This window comes from Mercenaria mercenaria, chromosome 11 (genome assembly GCF_021730395.1).
Source record: "Mercenaria mercenaria strain notata chromosome 11, MADL_Memer_1, whole genome shotgun sequence".
NCBI classification, from domain to species: domain Eukaryota; kingdom Metazoa; phylum Mollusca; class Bivalvia; order Venerida; family Veneridae; genus Mercenaria; species Mercenaria mercenaria.
Genome location: NC_069371.1, coordinates 63,452,272 through 63,465,199, shown reverse-complemented (window position 1 = coordinate 63,465,199; position 12,928 = coordinate 63,452,272). Strand labels below are relative to the sequence as shown.

At 34.9% G+C, this 12,928-nt stretch overlaps 1 protein-coding gene across 1 annotated transcript; it reads right to left on the bottom strand.

Moving 5' to 3' along the window:
• Positions 1 to 2,749: 2,749 nt before the first annotated feature.
• LOC123531766 (17-beta-hydroxysteroid dehydrogenase type 6-like) lies at positions 2,750 to 12,013 on the bottom strand. Its single transcript, XM_045313005.2, has 5 exons — positions 11,341 to 12,013; positions 8,376 to 8,634; positions 7,628 to 7,794; positions 5,769 to 5,871; positions 2,750 to 4,254 (listed from the first exon to the last, which is right to left on the bottom strand). Exons 1-5 carry the CDS (start codon positions 11,660 to 11,662, stop codon positions 4,149 to 4,151), a joined length of 957 nt encoding a protein of 318 aa, XP_045168940.2. The 5' UTR covers positions 11,663 to 12,013; the 3' UTR covers positions 2,750 to 4,148.
• Between the last annotated feature and the right edge of the window lie 915 nt (positions 12,014 to 12,928).

Below are 12,928 nucleotides of genomic sequence, written 5' to 3'. Positions count from 1 at the left end.
AACCTTGACATGATATACAATGGCTGAAAATAATAACAGCAGCATATTACCGATTACGGTAACATATTGTAACATAAATTACACTTTTCCATTCAATTAATTTACATGACATTTGATATCTAATTGTAGAATGATTTTATTGATTAGTTAAAATGTTTCTTTTCTAAACATCATACTAAATAACAACCACTTTATCATGTTTATATGAAATACTATGAAAATCTTGATTTTATGGTAACGTTTTTTACTGTATAAAAGTATCATCTGGTATTATGCAGCATAAAAATGTTTACTGTTTAAGCATAAGAACATTGATACAGAAGTAGGCACGAGTATGCACCTTTTAGATAGATCAGATAGTAAAACATCATGTTTAAACAACATATTTTGTATTTTGCGTCTACATGTGTATTGTCCCGTAAATTACAATAACAGCAAGGTGACTTTGATATTAAAAACTAATGGCCTGCGAATAACTGTCTAATTATAGATTTAACATATCAAAACTAGTTCAGAAATTGCTTTGATTTAACGATATTCATACTTTTCTGTTCCATATCATTTATAGAAGTATTAATTAATTTCAAACAAGTAGGTAACGCACATTAATAGGCCGTAAATTACAAGCGCCCCAACAGCCAATGGCAGACAACTTGATTTTGTGATCTGTAGAATTCTACTGCCTTATACTCGTTGTATTTTAACATGTCATATTAGTTCAAGAATGAGCAAAATACCTTTCTAACTGCATATTATGAAACAATATTTGTGTTCTTTAATTATGTTTAAGCACTGGTCTATGTGTTTCTGTAATTGCAATCACTAAACGTTAAAGAGGCAATAGTTCAACAACAGTTCTATAAAATACATAAAATACATAAACTGAGCTGTTTGTCTATCAATTTCGAAGCAAATATAGTCAAAAATAAGAGAGAACCATTAGTTTGAAATAGAAAGTCTTCTTATGTATAACAGAAGTTTGATGAAAGTCTATTTTGGATGGGGTTACTGCACGGCTAATAACTCACAAAAAGCTACCACCACTGCAATGCTATCACACAGTTTCTGAATTGTCAGATGCTTACCTATCCAAAAATAGCATTGAGCTTTAATCCTCTCGGATGGTACCGCTGGCCAAAATTACTGGGTCTGGCTCATGGACTAACAAGTGAAAGACGAAACCCGGTGCGCGCACGTACGAGCGTTAACAAGCTATGTTAGCGTCTACTGAATGAGAGTCCGATCAAAATTGTAATCGACTTACAAGTGTATTTAAAAGACGTAAAAATACTAGTAACGTTGAAAATTGGAGATTGTTTTAAAACTCTAACATTTTTAACGACTATAAGAATATGTGAGCAAAAAAAATTGATATCAAAGTACTCGATTTATATACAAAAGACAACAGGAAGGACGAAATCCGGTGCGTACACGTGCGCGCATTAGCATTTGTTGAAAGAGAGTCCGACCAAAGGACCAACATTTAATAACTTGAGCAGGAACCTTGCGTCTTACAGAATCAAGTACTATGTTTAAGGGGAGTCAAGGCTTTGTTCATAAAAGTCACACACTTCAGACTGAGAGTGGCAGCTTGTTTCATCATATTTATTTTTACCTGTCTCTGAACAAACCGTACGGTGGTAGGTCGGGTTTTACTGCCACCATAGCTTCCAATTCTATGGGCGATTTTAACGTCTTCTCCAGATATGTTTAGCATGTGTATAGTAGTTTGGGCTAATGTTTGTTGATCAGTGTCGTGAGCGATTACCATAACCCGGATGTTGTTCAATCTACCGTATTGTTCCATTTTTTTTTCAATTTTCATTTGCAAAGAAAATAAACAATAACCATAACAAAAGCAATAAGCGACAATAATAACATCGATTTGAGACCAACATACTGCACTAACTACTAAACCGATTTGGAAGCCAAGCACCTTTAATTCATAGTTCACAAGCTTAATACACACATACATTTTCTTTGTAAATAGAGAGAACAAAAAATTAATAACAGTGGCCAGATATAACTAAGGCTTGTAATGTCGTGTGTGTTCTCATCTTGGCCTGTGTAACATTTCCAATGTTTATCTAAGTTTGAGACCAACATCCTACACTTACTACTGAACCGATTTGGAAGTCAAGCACCTCTAATTTATTGTTCACACATGTTTATTGATATATAGATATATTTTCATAACAATAGAGCGACAGACACTTTACTCACAGTGACCAGAGGCTTGTAATATCGTGTACAGTTCTCTCTTTGTCCGATGTAAAAATTAAATGTTATTCGAAAGTTGAAACGGTCGTTTTTTTTTTAAACTATAAAACTAATTCGGCAGCCAAGTACATCTAATTGTAGGTCAAAGTCTAATACACAGATATATTTGGAATTCCAAGGAGGGGTCATAAATATATGAATTCTAAAACAGATTGAAACAGTTGTTTCATCTCGATACATGTCTCAAGGGCCGTGTAGATTATCTTTTCCATTTTTCTTTTAAATTGATACCGTCATACTGCCCTACACACTGAACAGATTCGACAGCGAAGCTCAATACACAGGTATACTTACACTGCAATAGCCAGACAAACACGTTAATCACAATGTCCCGATATCACTAAGACTTGTAATGTCGTTTGAGGTTCTCACCTTGGATTATGTCAAATTTCAATTAATGTCTAAGTTTTAGACCGATATAACATCCTGCATTAAGTACTGAACCGATTTGGAAGCCAAACAGCACATGCTTAATACACAGATATATTTTCATTAGCAATATATTTACAATCATTTTAGTCACAAAGGCCTGTAAAATCTTGCATGGTTTTCATTTCTACCAGTGTTGAATTAAATTTATGTGTAAAATAGAGACCATGTTTATGCCCTAAACACTGAAATGATTTCAGCATAAAAGCTCCTCAAATTGTAGTACACAAATAAATTTGCAATACAAAAGAGCGACAAACACTTTTGTCACAATGGCCTGATATAACTAAGACTTGTAGTGTCGAGTGCGGTTCTCACTTTGTCCGATTTGTCCACAGTCACTGCGACAGAGCATCAAACATGTACGTCACAGTGGCTCTGTATAAGGCTTATACCAATTACGTTCTCAGCGTAAAATTTCTTTTTTTTTTTTTGCAAAATTGAGACCGTCATCCTGCACTTACCATTGATCCGATTCGGCAGCAAAGCACATCTAAATGTAGTTTATAAGTTTAATATAGATATATTTTTATTGTAACAGAGCAACAAACACTATAGTTACAGTGACCTGATGTTACTCAGGCTTGTAATATCATGCACAGTTCTTACTTTGTCCGGTGTAAAGACTCAATTTTATTCGAACGTTGAAACCGTCATCCTTTACTAAGTACTGAACCGCTTCGGCGGCGAGGAGCTCTGATTTTAGATCAGGGGCCGTATTCATAAAGCATCTTAAGTATAAGTTTTGACTTAAGTTGAAGATTTTACTTAAGTTTGTGGTGATTTCAGCTTAAGTCTAAGTAAAAAACTTAAGTCCTATTCATAAAACAGCTTAAACTTAAGATACGTAAGAAATGACTTAAGCCAGAAAACAAAATGGCGTCGTGAGTACGATTAAAGTGTTGTTTTTCAGATAAAAGCACTTTAAACATAATTGTACATGTTGTATCTGTCTAAAATTAATGTTGTCTTTTTAATGTTTTCGTCCACAATAAAAGCCAAGAATTACTTATTAAGTTGTTTTATGAATAACAAATATACCTAAGTAAAATAAATTTCTTACCTAAGTAATACTTAAGTAAATGATCAATTTCTTATACTTATACTTAAGATGCTTTATGAATACGGCCCCTGAAGCTTAATACACAGATATATTTTTAATGCAACATATCGACAAATTCTTAAGTCACTGTGACTTGATATTATTAAGGCCTGTAATATCTATATCTAATAGCCGCCTCTATCTTTCGAGCAACCCGTCGCTATTTACGGTGTAAACTTTTCGTACATTCGAGCTTGATCAAAAGTTATCATGTATACTTGATACATTTATAGAGTAAATGAATAAATATACTGATTAAATTAAACAAAATAACAGAAGAAGTCCATAATCAAAATCATATGATGTCCATCTATATATCTTGAGATGTAATGTGATTCTAAATCGAGTTAGCTCCCAGCCAGTCTATATAGAAATCGCTTATACATTCCGGAAGATTCCACAACAACCGATAAACGTACTTTGCATCGTTTCCGACCTGGTATCTACAAAAAATAATATATAAGATTTTGTTGAAAACCTGCAGCGTATAGGATGAATGAAAATACCATAGTATATACGCAGTGCTGCAAAAGTAATATATATATGTAACTAAATTACACTCGGCTATAGTGGTATATTTCATTAAAACAAACCAATAACCAAATATAAAATTAGTCCTTTCATCGTGTCTATCTATAAGATAAACCTTAATATAACTGGTGTCTTGATGCTTGCTTGGAAGTTGAATGATGTATCTGATTTTTTTTAAACAACGAAACATGTTAGAAATGGCGGCAACAGTACGACTTTGACAGGAATACTCTAGGTGAAACACTACAGACTATAAAGATAGAGCCATCTTTTTGCAATATTTGTGACATTTGACATACGATCGGCTATTATATATACAATGAACATTTTAATCGACTGTCTTAAGTTTGTATAGGGTATGAGAATATTCATGACACTGTGTATACATAATTTATGGAACAGGTATTAAAATAACAAAACTGGCTTCTTAGACTTACCTCAGGTTAATAGGTTTTCGTGTACAAATGCACCAAAGATAAATGAACAAATAGCTTAAGCTTAACTGCATTTAAATACTTCTTACCAACAGTATGAAAGGGATGGTAGTGTGTACGGACCAAAATGAAAATAACTAAGCTTGACGTAAATACCTTAGAGTATCACTCTTTACAATATAACCGTCAGTAACAGTTCACTTGTATTTGTACCTTTACAATGAACAATAAACCAACCAGAAATACAACATTCTAAAATGTAGGTAAATCAGAGTTGAAGGCAAATGCTTATAAAGATCTTCTCATAAATATACTTATACTGCTATTTTACATCAATGTCCGGTTGGTAAGGCAACTGTTGAAATACAGAATGTCTCTCAAGTGAAAGTATATTTGAGTGCCAACACGTGGACAGTATGTATCCAGATCAGAGTGCATGAATATCAGCGAACAACATCACTGACAAAGCCAAGGCCAAGCAAGGATGACTACCACCTACCTGCAGATCAAGAAGTCATCTTTAGGCTTCGCACAGGACATGACGGGTTAAATTCCCACATGTGCACAAAGCTTAAATCGTCTCCTTCTCCGGTGTGCCCCTGTGGCCTGGAACAGCAAACTGCTGAGCACATTCTGATGTCCACGTCTGGAGAACCAAAGGAAAAGTGTGTGGCCAAACAGCACCCCATTGAAAATAAAAATGTACGGCAAGATAGAGGAGCTGAAGAAGACGGCATCCCTCATTGCTGGATTAGGTGTGACGGTGTAGGCGGTGAATGCCAAGAAGAAGAAAAAGAGCGAACAGTATGGATAAAGGCATAAACGAACAGTATGGAAATTGCGGTGATCTGGATCAATGCAGGTCGCAAATTTCGCAAAGCGGCGCTCTGTTTTAGATATTCTGCATGTATAATTTATGACCTTTAAAGACACTAAGACTTCTTTAATAGTTATTATAGTTTGTGGAACTAAAATGAAAAACTTAGTAATACCTTTTCTTCGGGAATTTTGCTGTGATGGCATGGCAATAGGCATCTACAACTTGATGAAGTTTTGATGATCCTGTTTGCTTTATCATTTCAAATGGTCTTGTGACTAAAATATGAAACAAAACGTTCGTTCTGGCATTAAAACGTAGCAAGATACACATTGTTACTTAACATAGCACATACTCATATCTACCAATATATATATATATATATTTCACCGTTTCATCTTTAAAATAAAAAAAGAGGAAACTTCACAGGTCGCTCAACACGACAAAAATGAAAATGTTGCAGGCTCGGTTGATTAAGCCTGTTCATGGACGGTAGTGGAAATGCATGCTACCGTCCACATCCACTTGCCCCGAGTTAAGCAGAACTCAACATTTACACATGCTAAAAGCACGAAAACATTATTCTAGTTTGCTGCACAAATTCATTTAAAAGCTATCATAAATATCTTTTTACAAAATGATAAGGTTATTTGAACATATTACATAAATCTGGGACTTAAAATCTGGTAATAGACGATTTAAAATCTAATCGGTGATTTGTTATTTCATGCAGTTGGCTGAATATACATCTAGCCTACACACTGTTTTCGTCAGATTATTGCGTCTTTATTTTTGAAGTTCGATATCAGTACAATTAAGAGGTCCAACTCAACTCAAAGAATTACGAATCAAGTTTGTTTTCATAAAACCTGAAAACTGACTGCTTGTAATTTCATTGTATAAAGTACCTATCATGTTAAGTTTTGTCTTATTGTTCTTTCGACCCGCGACTCCGCCCGGTAAACATTTATTGCGGGGATGCAGAGCGATACGTTTAGACTTTAAACGTTAATGGCGGGGTCAGGTGGCAAATACGTTACGTAAAAAGAACACTTATAAAGCATTTTCACTCTGCCACACCGCAGTTTGGTCTCTCAGATGTCAGTAGTATGATTTTGTCCCGCATTCCCATATTCAAGTGAGTGGCCCGCTTATTCAAATATCTTAAATCACGTATTTTCGCAAAGTGCCCCTCGGTTTCATTTCATAGCAAGCATTTCTATTTTGTACGGAAAGCATGAATCTTTTCATATTGCAATTCATTTTAAAATATGAGGGGCATCACGAGACATTACTGGGATGTTCTTAACTTGAAACTGTTATTTCAGGTAAATTCACCATTGCATCAGATACCACACTGTTTATATGTACACTTTCAACATAAATACTTCTTTTGGATTCGAAATAAAGTATCATTTTAGATATGTTCATGATACGAAGACGTCTATCAACCTTTAGTTATTCCTGTGCTCAACCAATGCATTAAGTTATTTATATAAGTAAAAATCATAATTTAGTTTTAAATAAAAGATGTCAAAATTAATGTTGTATCTATCAAAAGACGTTTTAACTTATATATGGGGCCTCTGTGGCCGAGTGCTTATGATAACTGACTTTGAATCACATGCCTCTAATCAGCATGGTTCAAATCCTCGCTTCGGATACAGAATTTTCTCATGTGCAGAAGCCCTTCTGTTGTCTTACGGAATGCTGGTGATTGTATTCAGGGGCATCTTGGGTTAAGCACTACCGTCGAAAGCTAGAAGGTCACAATATGACATAGAAATGTGTCGATGTAAAAATAAACCTGACAAAACCAAAATATCAAAATATAAAGTATGTGAGCCTTCTTTCACTTTGTTTTGTAGGTAAACTTTCATAATCAGTCTACCGGTATATTTATCTGCTCGAGGTGTCGTATTCGTAAGTGACCGCATTTCTCAGTTATATTACCACAATCTGCTGTTGAAGTATAATGTAGTAAACTATCGAATACAGACGAACTTGTGCAAATGAATGATAAAAAGTACTCACGTTGGGCTAAGGCATCATCAGGAAGTTGCGACAGGACTTCGGCTTCTAAATTCAAGCCGGCTGCCTTTTGTTCGGCCAACCGCCACGGAGTTTCCAAAAAAATTGACGTTGTGAAAGCACCAGGCTCGATTATCTGTACCTTTACACCTGTTCTATAAAGCTCTCGTCTTTATAGGAACAAAACAAAATATCTGAAGTCACTATTGCATTCAAACACTACGAATTTGGATGTGTGGATAACTGCATAATAAAACTGCGACAAGTATAGAAAATAAAAGGTAACTAGCATCGGAAAGAAGGATATTGTTTTCTAGATTCACAGGCACGTGTTCCTATTGCATTTTCATTTAGATTCTTAACAGCATCACTGATATAAAACATTTTTTAAGATTCCTTGTAAGTATATTTTGTAGAACAGTATTAACACTTTTGGTGTCTGTCCACAGACATACACTGTCTCAATCTAGGTATGGTAATGTACCATAAGTCTTGAATAAGTAACCATTAATACAGACTTTATCTGGTTAATAATATGTCAAGAAAACACATTGTTTCTTTTCGAATTCGTTCCTAACTTATTGATCTTGAAATACTTCTAATGCTAATTTATGACTAGGCATCAGATAAACACATAACTTTAAATGTTATTGTGTTCATGAGCTTAAACAATTTCAATGTTTTCAGACAAAGTCACTTCTTATTTCCTTGTCAAATGATATTGCAAACGCGATAATTGATAAATAGTTACCTAAGTGCATCAGAAAATGCCTCTACGCCATACTTGGAAATGGCGTATGACGAATTTAAGAATGCGATTCTTCCCGAGACACTTGATATATTAACGACACGCCCTTTTTCCTTCAGAACTAAAGGCATGCATGCTTTGGTTACCATAATAACTCCGTATAGATTTACAGCAAGTGTGTTTTCGTAGTCCTGTCTTGTGTGAAGTTTAATGGACCCAATACCACCCAAAATGCCAGCATTGTTCACAACTGCCCACAGTCCTGTAAATGTAAAATTTTGCAATATATGGTATGATTATGGTGCAATATTAACAATAGAATCTGTAAAAAGACATCGAATGCAACCAAGCAAGATAATTGCAGACGCTATTTGACTGAGCATGTTCATGAGTGGTAATTGGAAGTGCAAGACCTCTCATAGCCGATCTTGAAAAAAGATAACTCAAGTACCAAAGAATAAAAAATAAAAATAAAATGAGTTTTGTTGCAAGATTATGGTAGAAAAGATTGCAATGTTTTATTAAACATGAGACAGAATCTAGCTTAAGGTATTAGGCCCCTAATAGTAATGTTTAAGAAATAGCATTTGCTTGGTATATTCTTACAGTTGACCGTGCTTTACAAATTGTTGCAAATTTTTAAAAAAACTTTTACCGTGCCGTTTTTTATAAATTTTGTATAATTAATGGTATTTCCTCAGGCTCAAGTGGGGACAAATTTCAAAGTGATGGCCTTTATCTAAAATGTTTACAGAAAATTCATTTTACCATTATTTTTTATGAAAGAAACATCAAACTATTGGTAAACATATATAAAACTTAAAATAAAACTGTCAATATCATATTTTTTCGGATGCCTCAAGTAAACGGGTTTAATGTGACAGAATTCTAACTCCAACATTGAAAAATGAAGGTCGAATGCTGTGGGTCTTTTTTGAATTTTGCTCGCTTCATTCAAAAATAACCTTGGGGCAGAAGTAAAACCTACTTACATTTCTTCCACAATGTGTAATCTAAAGATTGAAGCCAAAATAAAGAACTTTTACCTTATGTAACTCAGTATTTTTAAAGATGTCTAACTCTACCCCTTCTGTTTCCGAGGTAAATTCACTTTGAACAACAAGAAATCGCATATCAAATGATTTTTCCCATTTTTATGCAATAAATCATTAACAAGTCTTGAAAGAAATGAAAACTTACTAGAAAAAAAGGAAAATAAGGGAAAAAAATTGGTCCCAGTGGGGGTTGAACCTACGCCCCCCTGAAAATTGCAGTCAAAGTAGGTTTATGGTAGGAATTGAATACTTTTCAAAAAGAAGGTACTCTATTATGGGCCTAATACCTTAATCAAAGTCTGACATTACAGTCTGTTATGTTACTACTTCATAAGCGGGTATCACGGGCATTCTTATTACCATTACTGCTCACAACTGTCAAAAGTCCTGTTAATATAAAATGAATTCAAGTGGAAAATGATGGTTTTGGTTTAGTTTTAGTAGGTTTTAACGTCAAACGTACACAATTTTAAATCTGATGGCGAATTTTCATGTTTTGATGGTGGAGGAAGAACCGAGGTGCTGCCGTGCTGTATTTCGTCACAGACGGGCTCCTGATGTAGAACCACCGGCCTTCCGAAAGTCAAACAAGATGGTTTCCTCACATGAAGAATTCAACGCCCCGAGCGGTAGCGAAGCTCGAACCAACGTCGGTGAAGGGGAATTGGTTTGAAACCAGTGGCCTTAAGCCGGCCACGAAGAGCCCAGAAAATATCAAAAGTGGTTGTTTAATAATTGCCGTAAAGGCAAACATTTCAATTGTATCTATGCTGTGGACATTCCTTTGTAGAAATAAAAATTTAATGATTAAAACAAATGTAAATACGTTCAGTCCGTCAAATAGTGTGTTAGTTTGTTGAAAGCGTTAACTAGCTAGACAAGTGTAACGGGCTGCGACCCTTAAGAATTAGATTTAGACCCACCGGAGGTTCCAAATTTCAAGGACAGATGTATTACTTCAACAGCAGACTATCCGACGATACTAAGAAATTTGAGCAAATAAAAAAAGGATAGGGCCGTGTACTTGATCTGTTAATAGCTTTATTTGAAATTTTAGATCTCACGCGGCAAATTTCATATTGGACGTCTATAGAAAAATCACAATATTGATGATGACATTTTTGCGCATAGAATATTTCTTAAGGAATTCTTTCGACCTAACCAAAATGCATTTTCACTGATATATTTGACACCCGATCATTTTGTTCAGCGCGAATGAAAAAAAAAAAGAAATACAATTATTGCTTTTTACCTAGATAAATGTGTTGATAAGTCTAATCCGATGTGTGTTTTTAATCAGTTATCCTGTGATTAGAAACGTAACCTTTTTTGTTTGGCCTAAATAAATACCAACGTCTAATTGCGTGTAACAAACAAGTATAAAGTGTTTCGTCGTGGATCTCAGCTTTCAGGTCGTAAATTAATATCATCTTTATACATATGCATCAGACCGCGGCAATTTTGTTTGCAATGAGGTAAAAATAAGTCGTTAACATGTATGAGTTTTCGTACGCCCTAGATTGCACTTAAAAATCCTAGAAGATCTTTTATCATCACGTGGCTAGAAGTAGGGTTAATGTTGTCTAATAAATGATCATGATCGGTCTTCGAGAGACAAAAAAGCAAACATATAAAAAAAAACGATTTATTCACGATCCCACAGGAAAATGTTAAAGCAATTAGGCTTATTTTAGGGAAAAGGTAAGACTTTTCTCCCCATGTATTTTATAACCAGTTATAAGGGAACGAATTTTAAACGACTATTTCTGTACATTGTGGAAATGCATACGTCTTATTCGAATAAACGCTAAATAAACTGTGTATCGCATTAGATTTTGTACCTTTAGTCGTACGCATACAAAGTGAACGCAGTGACTGCATACATTCCACAAGTTATCAATTATGAGCCTTACCTTTTCCACTTGGTAATGTCCGATTTACTATTTCCATTGCCTTTTCAATACTAACATCCTTTGAGACGTCCATTTCTATTGCTTTCAATTTCGGCGAACTCGTTTCATTGAATTTCTCAACAGCAGTATGGGTCAGACAACAAGCAAAAACATTAAAGTTTAATTTATCCAGCTTCCTTGCTAATTCATGTCCGAAACCCGAATCACATCCAGTAATAAGTACATATCGTGATTCATAGTCGTCAATTTTCAATTGCCTCAAAACCCATTCAAAGAAAAAGGCAAGCGCCAGAACAAAAGCAAGTAGCAACAGAATCTCCATATTCAGGTTTACTTCTAAACTTTCACCACTGTCGAGTAAACCGGATGTAGAATAAATTAGCAAACCAGTCGGAAAATATGCTATATACCTGATCAAACTGTGAGATTAGGTAAACGTAAACAGTTTTAGTATCAAATAACCTATTTGTATCGCCTCGTATGCAACAATCAATACACCGGTTAGTTTTATGCATTCCTTTTGTATAATTTCAATCGTACTTTTGAAGTTGCAAAACTGCCGAGTAACACGAATGTAGATGTAAGATACAGAAATAATTGACCAACGTATCGGAAAATATACTTTATTTGATTAAACTGTTAGTGTAGGCAAACCTGGTAATACCCCAGTCACACATACGGCGCGGATAGCTACGTCTAGCCACGAATACAAACGTAGTAATCCGTAAAAGTCCGTACCTTAGCCGTACCTTAATGTAGTGATCCGTATCAATCCGTACGGCTCCGATACGGTTCGATACGGATAACTACGTAGCTATCCGCGCCGTATGTGTGACTGGGGTATCACGATAAAAACAAAATAACCTATTTGTATCAGACCTTTTCGACGTACCTGAAAAAAGTAGACGACTACGAAAATGTATACGTATTTTGATATATTTCGAGGGGTTTTCTCGAAACACTGGACAGAACATACTTTGAGTAGTTATAAATTTAAGGAATAATTCGGGCAGTTTACAAAAAAGTCAAAACAGGAACGTACGTACTAAAACTCTGACATAACCGAACCGATCGATAAGCATGATCAGTTCTTCTTTTGGTAGTCTAATGACTAATGACTTGGTAGTAAACTAATATTATAGTATTCGTCGTGTCTATAGAAATGAGACATGCACATGATGTTGATGATTCATATTAGGGCTGGGACGATTTCAAAATTTTGAAACCGGTTAATCATTTGTTTGAAATCGAATCGAACCGGTTAATCGGCGAGCATATTGAAACTGCTGTTTTCTTTCCTGACGACCGTGTCAAGGTACTTCCAGTAATTGACTTCATAAGAAACTTACTGACTTTATCGTTTGCAAGGAGTATGACAATTAATAAGTCATATTCAGGTGTATTTTATTTTAAATATAACAACACAAGCAAATCCGAGACTATTGATTATGTTCAGTTGATGTGTTTTAGCGGATATATACTGTTGATCTATGTGCTGATCAGAGAAATGTATTAAGATAAAGTATGACTCTTGATGTTTATTGTTTGAGAATGATTACCGGTTTCGCAAAATTGAAGCCAGTTTTAC